This window comes from Zingiber officinale, chromosome 10A, assembly GCF_018446385.1.
Source record: "Zingiber officinale cultivar Zhangliang chromosome 10A, Zo_v1.1, whole genome shotgun sequence".
NCBI lineage: Eukaryota > Viridiplantae > Streptophyta > Magnoliopsida > Zingiberales > Zingiberaceae > Zingiber > Zingiber officinale.
This window is the reverse complement of record NC_056004.1, coordinates 5,246,944-5,268,173: the sequence shown is the minus strand read 5'-3', so window position 1 is coordinate 5,268,173 and position 21,230 is coordinate 5,246,944. Positions and strand designations below refer to the sequence as shown.

Below are 21,230 nucleotides of genomic sequence, written 5' to 3'. Positions count from 1 at the left end.
CACGATTTATTTTCCGCTTAATATAATTCAATTGTTACATGTAAACATCGTTAACTGATTGACCCTCATTTTTTAGGCACAAAAAATTTAAAATGCGATAGAATTCTTTATAAATATAATACATTTAAATTTGAATTGAGTATATTTTTTATTAAATTGAGCATGATTATTTATTTAATATAATTTTTTATAAATTTAGTATCATTTAAAGAGATTTTAATATATTTTTTATTAAATTGAACGCTGACAATTTAATATATTTTTTATTTAATTGAATATTATTTATTTAATTTGATAAAAAAATATTAAATTATAATTTAATCTATTAAATTTAGAAGTAATTATATGTTATGTTTAAAATTTTGGATACGATATTACCAAAAACGAAGAAGAATATAAGATAAAATTCAATTTAAATTACTTCAGAACAATGATTGCCCGTCAACGTCAAGGCAGCGACGCGGCTAGCGATGAGTGAGCATTTTCCCTAATACCGGCAAATGCCAATTTCCGAAATCACAGCAGCAGTCTTTCCTTCTTTCTTCAAACCTTCTTCTGACCATCTTATCTTCCCCACGCTCCATTATTGTGCTGCCGCCATGGCCGCAGATCTAGGGACGAGGGGATGGTGCGTGGCTGTTGTGCTCTTCTTGTGTTTGATCCTCGGACCCCGGTCGATCTCAGCGGAGAGGCTTCCGGCAGGAAGCAGCGCCAATGGTCGCGTGGACGATAGCAAGCCTCTCCTCGGTCGCCTTGTGCATTCTTTCTCCAAGAATGGCTCCCACGCGCACCCTTGGCCCGTATGAGCCCCTATCTCTACTTCTCTTCCAAATCGTCTTTTTTTTTTTCCGCTACTGTTGGGATTGGAACTTGGAAGTGAGCGAGTTAGGGTTGGTAGGAGCTGGAGCTTGGGTGGCGGGTTGTGCTTGGATCCGCAATCGCCTTCGCAGGGTCCGCCCTCGGGAGCGTCGGGGGAGTGGGGGGAGGCGGCATCTTCGTTCCCATGCTCACCTTGATCCTTGGTTTCGACCTCAAGACTTCTGCTGCCATCTCCAAGTGTAAGTAAACCATACAATTTGGGGCTTTTTTTTTTTCTTACGGATTCCATACGCAGAGGAGGCCATTGAATTGAATTCACCAAGGGTTTACAGAATTTTTATTGGGGGAATTGCTTGGTTCGTTGAGTTATTTGCAACTGTTAATGAAAAACTTCCATCTCTATTGACTTTTAGGCATGATCATGGGGGCCGCTGGAGCGACCGTGTACTACAACCTAAGGTTTCAACATCCCACATTGGATATGCCAATAGTTGATTACGATCTTGCATTACTATTTCAACCCATGCTTCTATTGGGCATTAGCATCGGTATTGCCTTCAATGTGATCTTTGCAGAATGGATGATCACAACCATCCTCATCATCCTGTTCCTTGGTAAAGCTTATATGAGTTTTAAATTACTAATCTTGGAAACTGTTTTTTTTTTGCATTTGTTTCAATATCATTAATTTTGTTATTTTCAAAATTTAACTAGCTTTAAACTGCTGCAAAATATGTTTAGAGTGGTCAATGGTAATACTCTGGAACCGAACCTCCTATTGCAAATGGTCAAGAATGACAAGTCCAGAACTAGAGTTAGATTCATGATTAGATAGCTTCATTTTTATTTTGAAAAGATATTCTTTTGATATTCAGTGATAGATCTTATACTTCATAGAGATGTTTATAGTTCATAATCCTTGAGTTTTCATTTTCTTCGACTCTAATATTTACTGATCCTGCGTTGTTCTGCTTGGAGGTACATCAACCAAGGCATTTCTAAAGGGAATAGAGACCTGGAAAAAGGAATCGGTGCTGTTGAAGGTAATTCACTTGTGCTATCTTTTCTTACTGCTGAAATCTTATAGACATTGAGAGAGCTTCTGCAAATTTCTCAGGAAGCAGATAAGTACATGGGATCATCAAACAATCTAAGAGGTGAGTCGCACACTCTTTTGAAGCAATACATTTGTTTTCAAGTATAGATGTCTTGTTGTAAAAGTTTGTATGCTATCAATATCATGGAGATGCAATTGCAAGATGAGCTGTGCATATAGAATGAAGTTCTCAATAGAAATGAAATGATGAAATTAATTTGCACTATCAGATGTACCAGAATTGGAATATCAACCTCTCCCTGGGGTACCTGTTGTGAATGAAAAGCCAGAAACTTCATCTAATGGAGGCGTTTCATGTGATGTATGTTAACTAACAGTTCAAGTTCATCAGTAGCATCAAAATCAAATCTAACTCAGTTTGAGTGTCCAGGTTCCAAGGGGAAAAGATACATACTTAAATGAGGTTTTATTGCTTTTGATAGTGTGGATTGGATTTCTCATCATCCACATAATTAAGGTAACTTCAACTTCAACTAGAAAAAAGTCAGAAAGCCCATTTGGGAAAAAAAATTATATCATTTCTAATTCCTTTTGCTTGCATGTTACAAGCATGACTTCTCTTTTTTTCCCTTCCCTCTGATTAATCATGAGGTTTGTGTCTCTATACAGGACAACACCAAAATATGCTCTGCTGAATATTGGATACTCACTATGTTGCAGGTAAGATCCTTATCTACTACTGAAATTTTAATTTAGTCAGATAAACATGATTTTTATCTAGATTTGGTGAGATTTGAATCTTTGGTTGGCAAACAAACATTCGTGACATTGTTTGAGTAGATTCATGATAAAATTTGCCAAAGAATTTAAGGACTGCATATTTAGCCCTGTCACAGTGCAGAAATGACTGGTTTTTAGACATTCTTGTTGTTTCTTACATCTGGGAAAAAATCTCTACGACAGGATGGAATAATAGAAGATAATTTCTCAAATATAAACAATTAGGGGAATGACAAACATTACTAGAATGTGGATTTTAAATGTGCATAATTGATCAAGGTTTGGAGAAATTTGTATTTTCAACCCATAAATGTAAACACACAGACTTAAGAGTTTTGAAAGATTTAGGCACTCAGAATTAAAGAGCTGATTTTAACATAAAATATCCTCTTTTTGTTTTAACTATGATTCTGTCAAGGTTTTGAGGCTTGACTGTTTTAATGTGAAGGTGCCCATTGCTGCTTCATTGACACTTCATGAAGCCATCTGTCTTTACAGAAGAAAGAGAACTATTGCCTCCACAGGCAAACAAGATATGAACTGGAGATGCCACCACCTTGCCTTTTATTGTTTCTGTGGAATAATAGCTGGGATTGTTGGAGGACTTCTTGGGCTTGGAGGGGGATTCATATTGGGACCGTTATTTATTGAAATGGGTGTTCCTCCACAGGTTCTATTTCTTCCCTTTAATTATATAGTTCGAATGATTAATTTTTAGTGCTTCAAAGCATTGTTCGTGAAGTGTACCTATTACTCAAACGGAACATGCACTTAGTAGAAAAATCAATTGACCAACCTTAATATGGAGCTAAATTTGAAGATATCAGGACCAACAAATGACACTACTTTTGAGTTTTTTTGCTCTAGGGGTTGCTATAAGAATGTCATGCGCTCTGAAATCTGAAATGAATAATTTCTCTTGTATTGGGAAATGCAATAACTAGTTTAGACTTTTTGCTCCAGAGATATATGTATATGAATGTCGCTAGCTTTGAAAAGGGAAATGAATTGTGGGTTCGATCAATTTCTCTTCTGATACTCTTTGGATTGATTAACATAGTACCTTGATTTTTGAACTTCTTTGACTAATCTGAGTATAATTAGATAGAGTGATTGCATTTTATTCAGCAGAAATGTCAATAAGAGATTATGTACTAAATTCTGGGTAAGATCTCTTTTCATGAATATAGATAGGTATTTGTTATATTTTTCCCACTGAAACAAGGGCGTTATTACTTGTACTTTAGAACCACTCCTTTCATGAACACATCAGTAGAGTCCTTGGAATACAATGAAAACTGGAATTAGAAGATCACACAAGGCAATGCGCGTACATGTTTTCACCTATTCCCTGATTTTTTTTTTCTCTTGTGCAGGTTGCGAGTGCAACGTCAAACTTCATTATGATGTTCTCGGCCTCCATGTCTGTCATACAATACTACCTACTTCATCGATTTCCTGTTCCATATTGTAAGTAAAGAGACAGGGAGGAGTGGGGGAGCTTTTCCAGTTCATTAAAAACTGTGTTCTTGCTCTAGAATTCCCACTAAACAAATCAATTGTGATATTGCAGCCGCGTATCTGTTTTGTGTTGCAACACTTGCTGCCGTCGCTGGACAGCACCTTGTAAGGAAGGTCGTCATTTTAATAGGAAGAGCATCTCTGATAATTTTCATTCTGGCTTTGACCATCTTTGTCAGTGCAATTGGTATAGGTAATGACTACTGAAGTTTGTGCTTATCGTCATCGTAGCTTATTCGAACAGCTTGCTAGTGCATGTTCGGTGCAGGTTGGCTCGGCATAGAAGATGTGTTGCTGAAGATTGCAAGGAACGAGAACATGGGATTTGAAAGCCTCTGTCGATAAATTTAGGTGCCTCTTTCATCATCCCTTATGTACATGTCAACCTGTAAGTTCTATGCCGACGGTTCTTTGTTCAAACTGCGTCTTCGATGCCTGTGGATTACTGTTTTCTTCTTCTTTGTGGTAAGATGGAGGAGACAGTATGCAAGTTTCATCGAGCAACAAAAACGATATTTTACATTAATAGAAATATATAGGAGTAAACTGATGGGAGCACAATTGAAAAAGAAAGATCAATCTAAGCCTTTATTCATAATCGTACCCTCTTACTTAGGAGTTCATTGGTGGCACATTTTCATTTTCATGTTTATTTTTTCCCTTTGACACCTTTTCACCCAGTGAGACAAAAAAAAAACAAGAATAAACATCGCCATTATTAATCAATCCTTTCCTGCCACTCTTTCAAATGCTTCTCTCTGTAGCCACGTTAATGTACGGTTGCTTGTGCACAGACTTATCTTCTTCGAAACGGAGAACAGAATATCATGAAACCTTGCAATCCACACATTCAACAAAACCTTCAACGTTCTCCCAAGATTTATTGTTATTTCTTTTTAAATATCCGCACTGGCGGCTGGCTGCCTTGCTTGTGCTACTGCCTTAGTATCGACATCGTCAGCGCCACGTAGGAAAAGAGGCGGCCCAGAGTCACCGCAGCACGAGATCCAACGGCGGAGAAACACTGCACCGCGGGCTGCAACGACCCGCCGCCCGCTGCCGCCGGCAGCGTCGCACCAGGCCCGCACCACCCCGCCGGCTGGGTCAACCCCGCTGGCGCAGTAGGTGGCGACTGCTGCGTCGGGTTCGACGTCGTGTTCGACTGCACGTAGTCCATGAAACGAACCGCACGCCCACAAATCAACCCAACGCTTACTCATAAATGACCAAAAATGGAGATGGTTTAAAGAACCTGCGGCGGACTTGCATTGGCGGTGGAGCTGGACTTGGCGAGGCCGGCGTCGTAGTTCATGGTCTGGTCGGCACGGTAGAGGCCGAAGGAGCGCTCGGAGGTGGGTCCGGGCTTCAGGTCCTCGTCGTACAGCGCGAAGAGGAACGTGTCCACCGACCGCCCGGGCATCAGCGGGGTACCCACCAGCGACCGCAAGTGGGCCACCAGGTTCCCGACGAATGCCTTTGCGTTGTCCACCGTCGCCCCTACCTCGTCGGGGTCCCCCTTGTACGGCCACCCCGTCTCCGCCACCACTATCTCCACCTCCGGAAACCCCAGAGCGTTGATCGCCGACCGCACGGCGTCCACCTGGGCATCGAACATGTTGGCGTAGGTGAGCTTCGACCCCGCATCGAGCCGGCCGGGGTTGGACTGGAAGAGGCAGAAGGCCAGCGTCTCCGGCCGCGGGTCGCTGCGGTAGGCGAAGTAAGGGTACGGGTTGATCATGAAGGGCGAACCGGAATCCCGCAGGAAGCCCAGGATGCCCTTGAGAGTGTCGACGAGTTCTGGGTGGAAAGCGCCCGACGACGGCGGGTCCGATTGGGACAGCACGTCCATCGTGTGGACGGTGGAAACTTTCACGGCGGAGACAGCAGTGGAGGCGGAGAGCGCGTAAAGCAGATTCTGCATGGCCGGGAGAAGATTGGACGCGAGGGATGAGTCGCCGGATTCGAGTGCCTCGTTGCCGACGGTGACGATGGAAATGGAGGACGCGTTGACGTAGGGGAACACGTTGGCGGCCGCCCAGCCGGCGGCGGCATTGGGGTCGGCGGCGAGCGAGGCGACGTCGGCGTTGGAGACACCGATGACGAGAGAGATACCGGTACCCGCGAAGGACTGGATGACTGCAGCATCAGCGCCGTAAATGCGGAGCTTGGAGATGGTGGTGGATTGCACGAGATTGGTCGTAACCGACGGCGGTGGGAGGTTGTCGGCCACTTGCCCGTAGTTGACCCCAATGAACGACTGCGATGCTGCAAAAGATTTATCAGTTAAAAAAAAACCTTCCTTTTTACCTTTCCCAAAGCAAAAACTAAAAACTGTTATTTTCGAATCTTTTTCGACTTCTCTGCGAAGCTTTGTCTACAATTTTTAGCATTCCTTTGCCCTTTTTGAAAGCAGAGAAGGAATTCAATCTCTAGATTCAAAATCAATGGATAGCAAATAATGACAGCTCTGAAATCTCTGGTATGAAATCAGGGAATGCAACTCGTAAAACTACAAGAACAACGGATCAACAACAATATTAATCTACAGGAAGAGAGGGTACGGGGACTTACTTGCAGACGGTAAGCGATGGAAGAGGGCAAAGATGAGGAGGAGGAGGAGGAGGAGAAGCCGATTCTCCATCAGCAGCAGCAGCAAGTAGAGAGACGAGACGCAGAAGAAGGGGATTACAAAGCAGCAACAGCAGCAGCTCCAATCTATTTGCAGTATCCCTCAATAGTTTGAACTTTCTAACAAGGAAAGAATAAAGGCAGAGTAAATTAGTGAAGTTAATGCCCGCTGCAAATTGATATGCTCAGCTAGTGTGACAGCAAAGATTGAGGTGAATCTAGCAGAAAATACCGATACGAGTCGGTGAAAGTCAACTGATTTGAATATTGGAGCAATATTCAGATATAAATCTACAGTGAACAAATTTGAAGCTCGGTCAGATGCATAATTGATTTGGGGGGACCTGTGTAGTAGGCAATGGCGGAGTCAGCCAGGATCAATTACCTGAGCTGATCTCAAGATGTGGGTCACAAATGTTGACATCGAGATCGTCAACGTCGTCATTCTAAGCTAGCCGCTGACGGTGACGTCGCCGCCCCGGGCTAGCCGCCGACGTCGACATTGCCACCCCAGGCTAATCCCTAATTTTTCTCATTTTTTCCCTTTCTTCCCTTATAATTTTTGATCTCACCGTCGTTGGCTACCCGGGCTGTAGCCCGGGTAGCCATGAACTTGGCTCCGCCCTTGGTAGTAGGTCGTAAAATATAACCTCGTCCAGAAACGCAGCTAAAAACATTGACATGGTTTGATTTGGAATGTCAAATCATAGAATTAATTATCATTTTCGTTTGATCAACTAAATCCTTGGAGGAGTCAATAATTTGGTAGATTACAGATAGCGAAAACAATGCACCTGGGCTATGATACGATGATGAGAGTTTAGAAAATTTGTAACGATGGACCGTCAACAAAGTTTGTACTTCTCGATTTATTTTATTAATCGGTGAAAAAATTTAATCGAGCTGGTCATCTTTAGAATTAAAAAATCATAAGAATTAGATATGTAAGATTTAAAATATGAAATATAGAAATTCTAACTAAATCAATAGAGGTAATAAATACCATGATTAATAAAAAAATTAATATTTCATACGTACAAGAGATAAAATGAGTAGGCGAGAATGCAAAGATGATAGAAAACTCGAATTTTAAGTTATGGTACACCGAAAAGAGTAAAATAAGAAATGAAATGGATATTATTATAATAGATAGTTTATTAAACGATAAAGTTATAGTAATCGTTAGAAAAAGAGATAGAATTATAACTCTTAAGATAATAGTGACAACGGAAACTATAAACATAATTAACTTATATGCATCGCAAGTAGGATTAAATAATGAAACTAACAAATTAAGGTTTTGGGACAACTTAGATGAAATATTACAAAATATTTCGTTAAATGAAATAATTTTAATAGAAGGTGATCATATCAAAGTGAAAAATAAGGAATGTGAGAGGGGTATATGAGGGTTATGAGTTTGGAACGAGAAATGAAGAAGAGAAAACTATATTAAATTTTACGATAACATATGATCTTATATTAGCTAATACATTTTTCAAGAAAAAAGAAATACTTAGTCACGTTCAAAAGTGAGAATAATAAATCGTAAATTGACTTTTTTATATTTAGGAAGAAGGATAAAAAGATTTATAAAGATTGTAAGATCATTCATGAAAAAAGTTTAACTGCCCAACATAAGTTAGTAGTGTTGGATATACACCATAAATATAATATCAATAGAAAAAATATATATGTATGACTCCTAAAATTAAGTGATGAAAGTTAAATGATGAGAAATAAAATATATTTAAAAATTTAGGTGAAATATATGGTGACTCTAATACGACACGAGATAAGTGTTAGGATGTATACTAAAAGCTTAGCTTTTTGTATGAATATTTATTTTGTAATAAAAATCACATTGGTCAAATGTCTGCATTTAGTAAAATGTAGTTATCCATTTAATTTATATTGTAGATAACATGGTGTGTGATGTCACACAGAAGATCATGTTATCAATTCCTTATAAATTATAAATAGTAGCTCACAACCAAGATGGATTGAGACAAACCATTGGAATGGTTGTAGTGTAATTTGGTACTAGTTTATCTTGACTATAAAATTACACTAGTACACTATGTGTGTATTGAGCAGGACCATTTGAGGTTGTTCCTTTTATACTGACTGTATAAAAGAACATAACCTCTGTTATTATGAATATGCATACTCTTAATCCTAATATAATAACAAGCACATATACTTAGTATTTATTTCTTTAATTTATCAATGGATGATATTTATTCATTAAATCAATAGACCCGATAAGTTGGGAAATAATATTATTTATATGATGTGTTGTTGATTATAGAAGGAAACTGTGTCCTAGTTATCTAGGTTGATGATGTCCCCTTGAGGAGCTCATAAGGATTGTCATGTAAACCCTGCAGGTGGACTTAGTTCCGACATGACAATGAAGTTGAGTGGTACTACTCTTGAAGCTAGATATTAATTAAGTGAGTTGTCAGTAACTCATTTAATTAATAGACATTCGATATCTTAAACACAAGGAGACTAATGTACTCATGATAAGAAGGAGCTTATAATGTAATATGGGATTGGTGCGGTAGTTCAATAATGACTCTTTAGTGGTATGAGTTATTATTGATGAACTTGAGTTGGGTGTTCGGGTCGAACATAGGAAGCTCAAGTTCATCAGGAGACCAAAACTAATTTCTCCTCTAGGTCCCCGTTGTAGCTTTTTATTAAAAGTCTTTTTATCCACCCAAAGCCCAGCTTCATACCTAAGCTAGGGGTCGACCACATCCTTGCTTGGTGCCCAAACAAGGGGCCGCCCAAGCCCATCTTGGTGTCCAAGATGTGGCCGACCAAGCCTTGCTTGGTGACCAAGCAAGGGGCCGACCACTAAAGTAATAAAGGAGATATTTTAATTTTTGTAAAAATCTTTCCTTTTATAGCAATCTACAAAGAATTAAAAGAGAGATTTTAATTTTAAAATCTTTCCTTTTTTTTGAAACCATCTACATGGTTTTAAAAGAGAGTTTTAAATTTTAAAATCTTTCCTTTTTTGTTGTCATCTATATTCTCGGATCGGTCAGACGCTACAGGACAAATCAGACAAGGAATTGTAACCGCTTGTCAGGGAGAATAATCAAGGTGTCAGGGAATATGTCAACAGTCGGGGCTCAATACACATTCGATTTTGTCGCCAGCCTATTAGGAAGAGCCACGTGTCAACCACCGCCAGACAAAGCCTGACAGCCGACATTCCCTGACACCCGTCAGACCCAGGAATCTTCATTGCAGTATAAAAAGGGATGCCTTGTCCCTTATGCAGGTACGCTCACTCGTCATTTTTCACTAGTCCTTTACTTCTCGTTCTTTTTCTGCGATTTCTAGAGAAAAAGTATATGACTTGAGCGTCGGAGGGCCTGACTCGGGGACTTTTCCCCTGGTTTCTGGTCTCTAACGACAGTTGGACTCGTCTGAGTGTGTGCAGAGCTACATCGTCAGCGTTCGAGTCATCTCTCTCCGTCGGCTGCCCGTGCGAACCTGTCCAGGGGGTACCGAGTAAATTCATCGCTTCAACGACTCTCCGTCAACTTTCTGCACAACAAGGCCCGCCTTCATCCGGCTCAGCTTCCGGACGGGATCAAATTGGGTTTAAAAAGAGAGATTTTAATAAAACTTTCCTTTTTTGTAACCATGATTTAAAAGAGAAGTTTAATTTTAAACTTTTCTTTTGTAGCCATCATAATAGAAAATTCAAAAGAGAGAAATTTTAATTATTATTAAAATTTCCTTTTTTTTCATGATTGGAATTAAAAGGAAGTTTTAATTATGTTTAAAACGTTCCTTTTTTGCATTCACCAAGGATTATAAAAGAGAGGTAGATGTTGTCTTATGGTACGACAACAACACAACCCAAAGTTCCCTCTCCCTTTGTTTTCTTCTCTTGAGGTCGGTGGCACATCAAGCTCCATCTTCTTGTGGCCGGATTACTCGGAGGGGAAGAAGAAGAGAAGGAAGTTTCCTATTTTGGCATTCCTTAGGTGGCTGAAACTTGTAGGCAAAGAAGAAAGGCTCGGGTGGATTTCATCTTGGTAGATCGTCGCCCACACGACGTCCAAGAGGAGGAGAGGAATATAGCAAAAGATCAAGAGGTCTTTAAGATACAATGAAAGGTATAACTAGTTCTTTATTCGGCAGCGAAACTAGTTTAGTTTTCTTTGTGTGGATCCTGAAATACCAACACAAAAGGCTAGCAATTTTGTGTTTCGATTTGTGTTTCTATTGTGGTCTCTATAGTTAAACCTAAGGTTACTGTAAGAAGTTTAAATATTCAATTTCTTTGAAAGGCTTTGTCTAGGAAGTGGTGGATGATCTCATACCTAAGAAGGCCGAGTGCCTCGCCATGTTTAACCTGGAAGCCAATCTTTGAAATAGATATTTAATCAACTTCTGTAATATGGTTTAACTTCTGAAGAACACATGGGTTGAACTTGGAGTAAAAATGTTAAGTTTCATTTCCAATCCAAGTTTAACTTCTGAAGAACAATTTGGATTAATAATGTTAAGTTTCGTTTGCAATCCAAGTTTAACTTCTATAGAGCACATGAGCTGCTAGGAAAAGTTCTGTTCTTGTACAAATTTTTGAACAAGGGAAACAGAACGAAATTCCAAGTAGCACCCAACAATAAGATGATATCAAAGTTAAAAATAGTAGCTAAAAGTGCACTCGGTGAGTCAAAGGAACATGCATCACTAAGTAAGGAATTTTGGTGGTTAAATGAGAAAGTACCAAAGAAAATAAAGGAAAAATGAACAGTTTATAAAGAATTATATATTTGTAAAAATGAGGAAAACTTAAAAAAATATATAATATTTAAGAAAGAGACTAACCAAGTAGTGAATGAAGCAAAAACTAAATTAAACTTTTAAACGATTATATTAAAAATTGGATATAAAAATAGGGGAAAGAGATATTTATAAAATAACTAAGGTAAGAGAAAGGAGGACAAGAAATCTTATCTAAATAAAATGTATTAAAAATAAATATAATAGGGTACTAGTAAACGATGGAAAAATAAAAGAATGGTGGAAGAGTATTTTCATCAACTTTTTAATAAATGTTTAGATAATAAATTTAACTTAGGAAATTTAAGTATGTCAAATGAGTATAAAACTTAAATTTTTATTGTAGATTTCAAACTTCAAAAGTAGAATAAACTTTAAATGAAATGCACAATGGAAAACCATTAGACTAAATGATATTCCGATAGAGGTATGGAAGTGCCTAGGGAAATAAGGTATTTAATGACTTATAAAATTATTTAATATAATATTAAAAATAAAAAAAATGTTTGATCAATGGAGGGTAAGTATTCTAGTTCTTATATATAAAAATAAGGGAGACATACAAAATTATACAAATTATAGGGGTATTAAACAAATAAGTTATATCATGAAATATTGAGAAAATATAATAGAAAAAAGATTAAGAAATGAGACCACGATAACTAAAAAGCAATTTGGGTTAATGCCTGTAAGGTCGACAATATAAACTATATATTTTCTTAAACAACTAATTGAAAAATATTGGGAGCAAAAACAAGATCTACACATAGTATTCATTGACTTAGAAAAAATTTATGAGAGTCCTAAGAGAAATTATATGGAGAATTCTAGAAAAGAGAAGTGTTAGCGTAACATATATTGAACTAATTAAGAATATATACGAGGGTGTAATGACTATAGTAAACACTTCAGGTGGAGTAACTGAAGCAATAAAGATAGACTTACATCAAACATTAGCTCTAAGTCCCTATCTTTTTACATTAATTATGAACAAACTCACTACATGCATTCAAGACATAGTACCGTGGTGCATGTTGTTTACATATGACATTATTTTGGTAGATGAAACACGTGAAGGAGTAAATACTAAACTAGAATCTTGGTAGAAAATACTAGAAGGGAAAGATTTTAGGGTTAGTAGAATAAAGACATAATATATGAAATTTAAGTTTAGAAATATTAGACGTAATTAAATAATTGTTAAAATAAGAAATGATGAATTATCCGAAATCGAGAGTTTTAAATATTTAGGATCATTTTTACAAGACGATGGAGGGATTAAATTATACAAGCAGGATAGTTGAAATAGAGGAGAGCGTCGGGTGTTTTATGTGATCGTAAAGTACCTCTAAAACTTAAAGAAAAGTTCTACTAAATCGCAGTTAGGTCTGCTATATTATATAAAACTAAATGTGGGACTATGATTCGAGTACATAAGCAGAAGATGAGAGTTGCAAAGATGGAGATGTTAAGGTGGATGAATGAACATATAGAGAATGGACAGAAAAAGAAATGAGAGTATTAGAGAGAAAATCAGAATTATATCTATTAAGGAAAAAGTGAGAAATACGTTTAGGATGATACGAATATGTATTTAAATGAGGAAAAAGAAGACTAAAAAAATTTGATTAATAATAATATTAAGAAGAAGAAGATAAAATTTGATTGTTGTATAAAAAATCATATATCTTAATTAATTAAAATAATAATAATAAACAAATAACAAAACAATATTACGAGGCAATAATTGCTTCATTGATGCGTGCAGGTCAGGTCAAGAAAATTCTGAACCTCCAGTTCGCACCATGGTGGGCCAATTAGGCTCAATAATTCATAACATTGAAAAGAATAGCACGCCAAACTGAAAGCGGCGTAATTAAAGACTGATGCTCTGTTTGCTCAAAGGAGGCGATGGAGGGGCAAATCAGCACCAGAGTAGAAAAGACATCTGTCGTTTACCAAGCATAAAGGACGAATAACAAAATTCATCTGGGAATACAAATCTAATTCAATCAAAATCTGACAGAACTCTTCCAATTCTCTGGCCTTTAGTGAAATCTTACTCTTGTTCCACCCTTCTCTTATGAACCTCCTGTTTCTCATCAAGTTGTCTTGTAATCCCTCATTAGTCCGTGCAACGCTCGCTCGTTGCATTCATTTCTCCACGAACTAGAAAGAAGATGCACAAATAAAATGAGTCAAGTGGAATTGCATGCATCTGGAAACTATTCAGGTATTAAACACTATATTATAGACTGGTTCATGGAACATGAACTTGGATATTAGTATAAGTTTGCAAACAATTATGGATAATGCGCACTGAGCTGTGAAGAAAGTGAAAGGATGTAAGAGGCTAATGTGTCTAGCATTTAAAGTCACTAAACAAACATGAAAACAATCAGATGGCTTCAAAAATAACTTACTAGTCAGGCAACAATCTCAGATCAATATGATGCTTGAGTTCAGATAGGATAAATCGATGTTCTTCTTTCAGAGTTCAATCAAATATAACCAAAACATTGAATGGAAGGCAGCATAGATATTCTATTATTTCTGATAAATCATTTATTCCATATCTATGTACAGATATTAATAGCCAAAGGCCGAAAAGGAGGAATGAAGTTATCAAACTAGGTGTCCCTTCAATTAAGTGATACTTAGGCAAGAAGATAATGAAAGGAAGTTAACTGCAACTTCTCAAGAAAGATTTAAATTACCTACAAATACTCCTGCAAGGCTTTAATTTCAACAATCATATTCAATTTGGCAATACTGCTCAAATCAGCAAAAACGAAGCTTGTTGTCTGTTGACATTATCTACCTTCTAGAGAGAGATCAATAACGTTGTGATCCGAGTAGCTTTGGTCCTACAAATATCTGATCCCACAAAGTAGACATCTCTTTAAATTATAGACCAGGGATGGACTAGATATAACTACATCTAGTCCTTACTTATGGTTGGCATACAGGTTGATTATTATACCAAATCTTTGTTGACCGACTTCTCACCGTCCAAAAAATAAAGCATCAAAAGCAATGAAGGAGTTGACAATGTGACAAAAGAATTCTAACAACATTGCTAATTACACAACATTAAGTCCTATTTTTTATGAGGTAACTAATTCACTTATCATTTATCCTGATACAGTTTGATCAGATTATTCTTTGTTAGCTTATGTACCTCATTACAAAAAATAGAGCAAAGACTTATCAAGTCTAACAACTAAGCAATGAACAATTTTTGTTGCCAAGGTCATAAGTATTCCAAACAGTTTACTATAACAGTGACACTAATGTGGTGGTGCCAACAACTACAAGCACAAGCACACATCCACCACTTCACCACTGTAAATAGTCATTAGGCACACTTAAAAAATAAATCCTACTAAGAACTATATGACGATTGACAAAATTAGTGAATTCTGATCTGGATTGGATGAGTTGATCAGGGGCAGATTCTGATTAGAGTTTTACTGATATCTTAGGCAAAAGTGAAGAACACATGGAAATGATATAGAAAGGGCAACATAATAAATTAATAGAAATCTATAGTATTGGCATAAATCAAAAGTACACAATGGGAATTGGGGGAGAACTTGAATCAGAGATTCACCATGGATCTAGTTCAATTCAAATTGAAAAAGTCTCAATAGGGATAAAACATTATTAAAAGAGAAGAAATAAGAAAATGAAATATTTTAAAGGGAGGAAATCAATGTGGAGAATTATGAAGATAAAAGTAGTGGGTGCTCAACAACGCTCCCAAGATCTTCGACTTATGTGAATATTCATCAGTTATTTTCAACTTAAATGTAAAAGAATAGCAAATTGAATTTGGATGGTCAAATGGTTGAAATGTTGATTTGCACAATTTGTTTGAGCATTTTTTTTAGAGTGGAAATTTTTCGTTCCGTGTGAATTAAATTATTTTACTATTATTATTTTGTATAGATTTTGATCCCAGAGATCATGCTGATCGAATATGACTAATACTTTTGATTTTTAATAGATTTTGATCCCAGAGATCTACTAATAAAGGTTATTAATCACTTTCCACTGGAGCATTGTGTCAAATTCTCCTAAAGAACATCAACATCGAGATTAACAAAAATATATATATAAAATTTTTAATGGTGTTTAAGTCCTTTGTCTATTAGCCATCTTCTCTCATCCCTTTGGGTCGATCACATCCAATCTTGAGAAACTATACTAACATGAATAGACACAGAAATTATAGTGTTCAAAGGAAAATAAATGTTTATATATTTTGCTGAAGTTAATCGCGAAGTTGAAGCAGTTAGAAAACTATCAAAATGCAAGTTCTCAGTCTTCTCCTAAGAGTTTGGTGCTCAATTTGTCAAAGTAAAAGTTCTCTAAACCAAACAAGCAAAAAAAAAGCCTCATCCTTCTCTCTCAGCCTCATCTGCGTTTCTTCTTCACAATTAGCACCTAACCCTATTCTTAACCACTAATCGATATTAAAAGACCAGTTTTTAGAAAATTTGCTCTCAATTTGATCTTTCTTCTGTAAGTTGGTTAGTCAAAAGCGCAGTGGCTTGCAGGTTTAAAGGCCTTTCATTTCAATGAGGAGCTAGCAGAGACACTCAAAAAGGAGGAAAGCAAAACTGCAAAAGCAGGCCTCAGGTGGGCATGGGCAATGATACGACGGCCGTGGCTGGAACACGCGCTCATGGATTCAATGGGCATGGCCGTGATTTGAGGAGCCCCATCACTCTCTCATGCACGCATGACCCTGTGAGGTCCTCGTCTTCTGCCCCGGGCTGCCATGCTTGAAGTTAAAGCAGACAAAATTGAAAAGGTTTTGTAAATTAAATGACAACCCTCGCCCATACCCTACGTGCGTGTGCGATCACAACAACAACTCACTAAAAATATCAGACGGAATTAGATCCATGTATCACATTTGATGATGGGTCTCTTTCATGGATCCGCTCCTTCAAATCAGACAGATGGAATGTCGTCGACGTGCATGCATTGAGAGTACAAGGGTACTTGAACATGAGCTTAAAGGTATGATATGGACATGTCATAACTTGTAAGGAAAGGATAAATTAAACTAAATCTTTGCAATTATATATATTCATTGGTGTTAGTGGGATGTCTCTTGATTCGTCAGTCAACCTGCATCCCACCATGCCATCGAGTGCAGAGCGTAGGCTGGCCAACTACTACTGCTGCTACCGCAACAACAACATAAAGAAGCGAAAAAGAAAGGCATAGAGAATGCGTGGCGCAGGTGTGGTCACGTAGGTAGGGACGACGCAGGGGCACGAGGCAATCAATGTGCGCGGTGGACGCGTTTCAATTTGCCGCACGGATGGCCTCGCTACTTGCTAGCTGCTGCAGCTTCTTTTTCAAAGTGACTCGAACACAGTGATTATACCACTCCTCTGTTCCCGGGCCAAAGAAAAGAAGCAGCAGCAGAGTTCTTTTGGAATTGTCTGCGATCCATTGGATTTGGATGGATAAAGTGTGAACTGAGACAATAGTAGCATTCTTACTCACCCTCCATGATGATTGTTACGTGCCCTTAATCTTATTTGTATATTTCATCATTGCTGATGATTGGCGTTAATTCACACAGTTGGAGGGATGGATTGATTCCCTTCTTTATCAGCTTCTTTCTATGATGCAACGCACCGCGCGTCTTGTCGGTCCAAGAAAGATTCATGTGGAAAATGCCCTTGAAACAATTGTCTCTGAGATGGAACAAAGAGTGCTACCGCTGAAGGTTGTTGCTGCAATTGTCCGGATCTATCTGTGGGATGATAAGCCCATCAACTTATTGGATGCTAGTTAGTTTGGCAAGATCCTCGATATGGTAATATGGTTTACTATTAATAAAGTCACAACCATTTTAAATTAGTCATAATCACTTTTAATTGTCTGATTTGAGTGTCGGAGGAAGATTAACATGGGGGTATCCGGATAATTTCAGTAAGGGTAAATCCAAGCTAATCCGGCTAAGGAGCAGGGTTAATTTTGTTCTATAAATTAAGAGGACCCCTGTCTAGTTTCCTTCCAGTTTATACATCAAAGACTCAGGAAGAGACAAGCTAGCCCTGACCATGCTTAATTTTTCAGTACAATTCCTTCTCCTCCCGACTCTGGCCGTGCTTTTGTCTGTTAAACTCATCAAATGGAAGAGAAAGCAGTTAAACCTCCCACCTGGTCGACGAGGTTGGCCTTTCGTTGGTGAAACCTTCGGATATCTGAAGCCTCATCCAGCCACTTCAGTCGGCCAGTTCATGGAGCAACACATATCGAGGTATTACTTACTCGCCTTGAGCACTGAATCGGAAAGCGAATGCCGCTGATGATGATGGTGCATGCACTGCGCTGCCAGGTACGGGAAGATCTACAGGTCGAATCTCTTCGGCGAGCCGACGATCGTGTCGGCGGACGCAGCGCTGAACAGGTTCATACTGCAGAATGAAGGGAAGCTGTTTGAGTGCAGCTACCCGAGCAGCATCGGTGGGATCCTGGGGAAATGGTCGATGCTGGTTCTAGTCGGTGACATGCACCGCGAAATGCGAATGATCTCGCTCAACTTCATGAACAACGTCAGGCTCCGATCCCGCCTCTTGCCGGAGGTCGAGCGCCACTCCCTTCTCGTGCTTCGCTCTTGGATTCACGGTTCCCCTTTCTCAGCTCTAGAAGAAGCTAAAAAGGTACCTAAAAAATCTCTCTGTTTTTCTTTTTAACATGAATCGACAAGTGTTCGTTAATTTGATTGGGTTTTCTCTTCAGTTTACCTTCAATTTGATGGCAAAAAATATCATGAGCATGGAGCCGTACGAAGCAAAGACAGAGAAGTTGAGATTGGAGTACATATCCTTCATGAAAGGAGTGATATCTGCACCTCTAAAATTTCCCGGGACTCCATACTGGAAGGCCTTGAAGGTATATGCATATCATCATCCATTACAATGATTACATTTTTATTTATTTTTTATTGTCGAGACGCAATTAAAAATTGATTGATTTTTATGGATGATTAATATATGGAGAGCTCCTCTGGCCCACCCTATAATTAGACATGATTGCGAAGATCCAACATGAGATATCCTTCCTTCCTTGGAAGCTATCGAGTCAATGGTCACTTTCATTGGCTCATCAGCCATACTAGGCCATAATTATCATCATTTTTACTATTTTGCTTTCCTTGATAAAAAATTGTAATAACTCTGCATGATTGGCAGTCGCGATCAAACATTCTTAATGTGATTGAACAAAAAATGCAAGAAAGATCGCAAGAGATGAGAGAGCAAGAGGGAGACGAGGAGGTGGATGATCTCCTTGGTTGGTGTCTAAAGCACTCCAATCTTTCCAAAGAGCAGACCCTCGACCTTTTGCTCAGCCTACTATTTGCCGGCCATGAAACGTCATCGGTGGCCTTGGCTTCAGCTATATTCTTCTTGGAGAGCTGCCCAAAGGCCGTTCAAGAACTCCGGGTAATGACTTGTTAAACAATATATAATATACATATATGATTGACTTATTACTTTTATAATAATTGTACATACCTATATCCATGCTACTTAGGAGGAGCACAGTGAAATAGAACGTAAGAAGCTACAAAGAGCAGAGTCGAGTTTAACTTGGGAAGACTACAAAGAGATGGAATTCACTCAATGTGTAAGCGCTTTCATCAGTTAATTACTGGAGTTTATTGTTAATTAATTAGTATTCTCTTTAAGTTAATCTATTTAACGAATGAAGGTTATAAACGAGACCCTACGACTTAGCAACGTCGTAAGGTTCGTGCATAGAAAAGTTCTTCGAGATGTAGAATATAAAGGTAAAACGATGCAGTATAGATTTTTCTCTCGACGTCAATTTAGCTGATAAGTATACTTTTACGTACGTCTTGCATGAACTGACGGGATTAATGAATATATTGCTTACAATCGCAAATTAAGGGTACAAGATTCCACGTGGATGGAAAATTCTACCTGTTTTTGCTTCAGTTCACTTGGATTCTTCTCTGTACGATGATCCTCACCGGTTCACACCCTGGAGGTGGCAGGTGAGTCCAATTAATTTATTATTTAACTTTGTGGTACTCACAAATTAATTTTGATGCATGCATAATTGATGATCTGACAGACTAATTAATGACATTTTAACTACAAGAATAAAGAAATACACCATTGAAAAAGCACTTAATATCTTTCACTCTGCGAGGAAAGTGGGGTACCTAGTAATAATATAAACAAGTGGTTTGTTGACGTGCCAAGGAATCAGTACTTTTATGGTGTGGTCTAAACTGTTATCTAATTGATGTTTAGGTATCACCTCTACACGTGCACATCCCACCTAGCGGAGCATTTTTAGAAAGGAAATAAGAAAATAATTGGATTTTAAGATTAAAATACATAGATGTATATACACACATTGCATACAACATGCAACTCCACTACCAAAATTGAATATATGCCGAACAACGAAGTGCTTTCAATCCATGTCATAGGCACGACAGCATCCACAAGGCACATCCATTTGATTTGTCTTTTATGTTTTGCGCTTGTCAGTCTAACAAACAAAGACGACCAACACTTTGCGTGCAGAAAAACAGCGTGACATCGACGACGACGAACAACTTCATGCCTTATGGCGGCGGGCCGCGTCTGTGTGCAGGCTCGGAGCTCGCGAAGCTCGAGCTGGCGGTCTTCCTGCACCACCTCGTGCTGAGCTACAGATGGGAGTTGGCTGAGCCGGATCACCCGCTGGCATTCCCCTTCATTGAGTTCCCAAAAGGACTCCCCATAAAAGTCTACCCCATTTGATCAAATATGAATTATCAGACAAAACGATTTAAAACCTAAATCATGATCTCATAGGAATATTTAATTATGATGAAGTCCCTATGTAAATCTTGTGTTCATCGTTGGCGAATGCACCGAGTCAGGCTTCAAATTTGAAAACTGTAAAAAATGATCGTCGCGGCTAATCAATCAGTTACTTGGTGTGCATTGCGTAAATAGTTATAGGCCAATATACATCTTGCAGTAGTGTGCAACAAAAGTTAAGCAGAAGAAACTACACACTAATAATATATTCTGTGTTTGTTTATTATTATGTTCCTATTTAGCATGTTTGATGTGGATATAATTCTTCTAGCGTGTATAGAATATGTAATCTGAAGTTCTTGCTTGCGTGGGCTCAGCCCAACAAAGGCAGTGCTTGTTTGGATGACTGAAGATTCTGATTTTTTTTCCTTCCCAAAGTAAATAAATGAATAAATGGTCTTCAGTTATGTATTTAAACAAATTAAGCTTATATATTTTTTTCTCATAAAACGACTCGGTCCAGCCTTAGCTTGTCAATCGTACCCCCTCGTCTGTGATTTATATGTAAAATAAATATAAAAATAAATAAATTTGGATTTGAAAACTCAAGATATCAAAACAAAACTAGAGATGGATGCGAAATCGTCGTAGATGGCTAGTTTCATCTTATCAGATGAGATGGCGGTCGTCTTGCTCTGTCTTCCTCGTGGACAGAGACCGTTTTGTTGCTAGGCAAAGAATGCAAAAACCGTTCGTTGTTGTCGTGGGTCGAAGGAGGAATCACTGACGGCGAA

The 21,230-nt window shown here is 38.3% G+C and overlaps 3 protein-coding genes across 4 annotated transcripts; 2 read left to right on the top strand and 1 right to left on the bottom strand.

Annotated features, from left to right (window-relative positions):
- The first annotated feature begins 500 nt into the window (after positions 1–500).
- On the top strand, positions 501–4,775 carry LOC122026448 (sulfite exporter TauE/SafE family protein 3-like). Its single transcript, XM_042585193.1, has 12 exons — positions 501–800; positions 899–1,058; positions 1,233–1,433; positions 1,798–1,862; positions 1,937–1,976; positions 2,146–2,237; positions 2,307–2,393; positions 2,546–2,596; positions 3,105–3,326; positions 4,033–4,126; positions 4,230–4,370; positions 4,446–4,775. The coding sequence occupies exons 1-12, from the start codon at positions 501–503 to the stop codon at positions 4,520–4,522; spliced, it is 1,530 nt and encodes a 509-aa protein (XP_042441127.1). The 3' UTR covers positions 4,523–4,775.
- Positions 4,776–4,985: 210 nt separating this feature from the next.
- LOC122026959 (glucan endo-1,3-beta-glucosidase 7-like) lies at positions 4,986–6,957 on the bottom strand. Its single transcript, XM_042585728.1, has 3 exons — positions 6,749–6,957; positions 5,430–6,442; positions 4,986–5,339 (listed from the first exon to the last, which is right to left on the bottom strand). The coding sequence occupies exons 1-3, from the start codon at positions 6,816–6,818 to the stop codon at positions 5,112–5,114; spliced, it is 1,311 nt and encodes a 436-aa protein (XP_042441662.1). The 5' UTR covers positions 6,819–6,957; the 3' UTR covers positions 4,986–5,111.
- A 10,727-nt stretch (positions 6,958–17,684) lies between these two features.
- LOC122026256 (cytochrome P450 90B2-like) lies at positions 17,685–20,708 on the top strand. 2 transcript variants are annotated; one of them, XM_042584922.1, is made up of 8 exons: positions 17,685–17,912; positions 17,991–18,315; positions 18,395–18,547; positions 18,847–19,098; positions 19,190–19,282; positions 19,367–19,445; positions 19,567–19,673; positions 20,179–20,708. In XM_042584922.1, exons 1-8 carry the CDS (start codon positions 17,713–17,715, stop codon positions 20,431–20,433), a joined length of 1,464 nt encoding a protein of 487 aa, XP_042440856.1. In that variant the 5' UTR covers positions 17,685–17,712; the 3' UTR covers positions 20,434–20,708. The 2 variants fall into 2 exon arrangements, with proteins under 2 accessions (XP_042440856.1, XP_042440855.1); XM_042584921.1 differs by having other exon boundaries at positions 20,215–20,707.
- Positions 20,709–21,230: the final 522 nt, after the last annotated feature.

Coding starts and splice junctions, on each gene's coding strand:
- LOC122026256 (XM_042584922.1), top strand. CDS start 17,713: ATGCTTAATTTTTCAGTACAATTCCTTCTCCTCCCGACTCTGGCCGTG. Junction 17,913..17,990: donor ATGGAGCAACACATATCGAG/GTATTACTTACT, acceptor CTGCGCTGCCAG/GTACGGGAAGATCTACAGGT. Junction 19,446..19,566: donor TCGAGATGTAGAATATAAAG/GTAAAACGATGC, acceptor TCGCAAATTAAG/GGTACAAGATTCCACGTGGA.
- LOC122026448 (XM_042585193.1), top strand. CDS start 501: ATGCCAATTTCCGAAATCACAGCAGCAGTCTTTCCTTCTTTCTTCAAA. Junction 1,863..1,936: donor AGGAATCGGTGCTGTTGAAG/GTAATTCACTTG, acceptor CAAATTTCTCAG/GAAGCAGATAAGTACATGGG. Junction 4,371..4,445: donor TGTCAGTGCAATTGGTATAG/GTAATGACTACT, acceptor TGTTCGGTGCAG/GTTGGCTCGGCATAGAAGAT.
- LOC122026959 (XM_042585728.1), bottom strand. CDS start 6,818: ATGGAGAATCGGCTTCTCCTCCTCCTCCTCCTCCTCATCTTTGCCCTC. Junction 6,443..6,748: donor CCATCGCTTACCGTCTGCAA/GTAAGTCCCCGT, acceptor AATCTTTTGCAG/CATCGCAGTCGTTCATTGGG. Junction 5,340..5,429: donor CCAATGCAAGTCCGCCGCAG/GTTCTTTAAACC, acceptor GACTACGTGCAG/TCGAACACGACGTCGAACCC.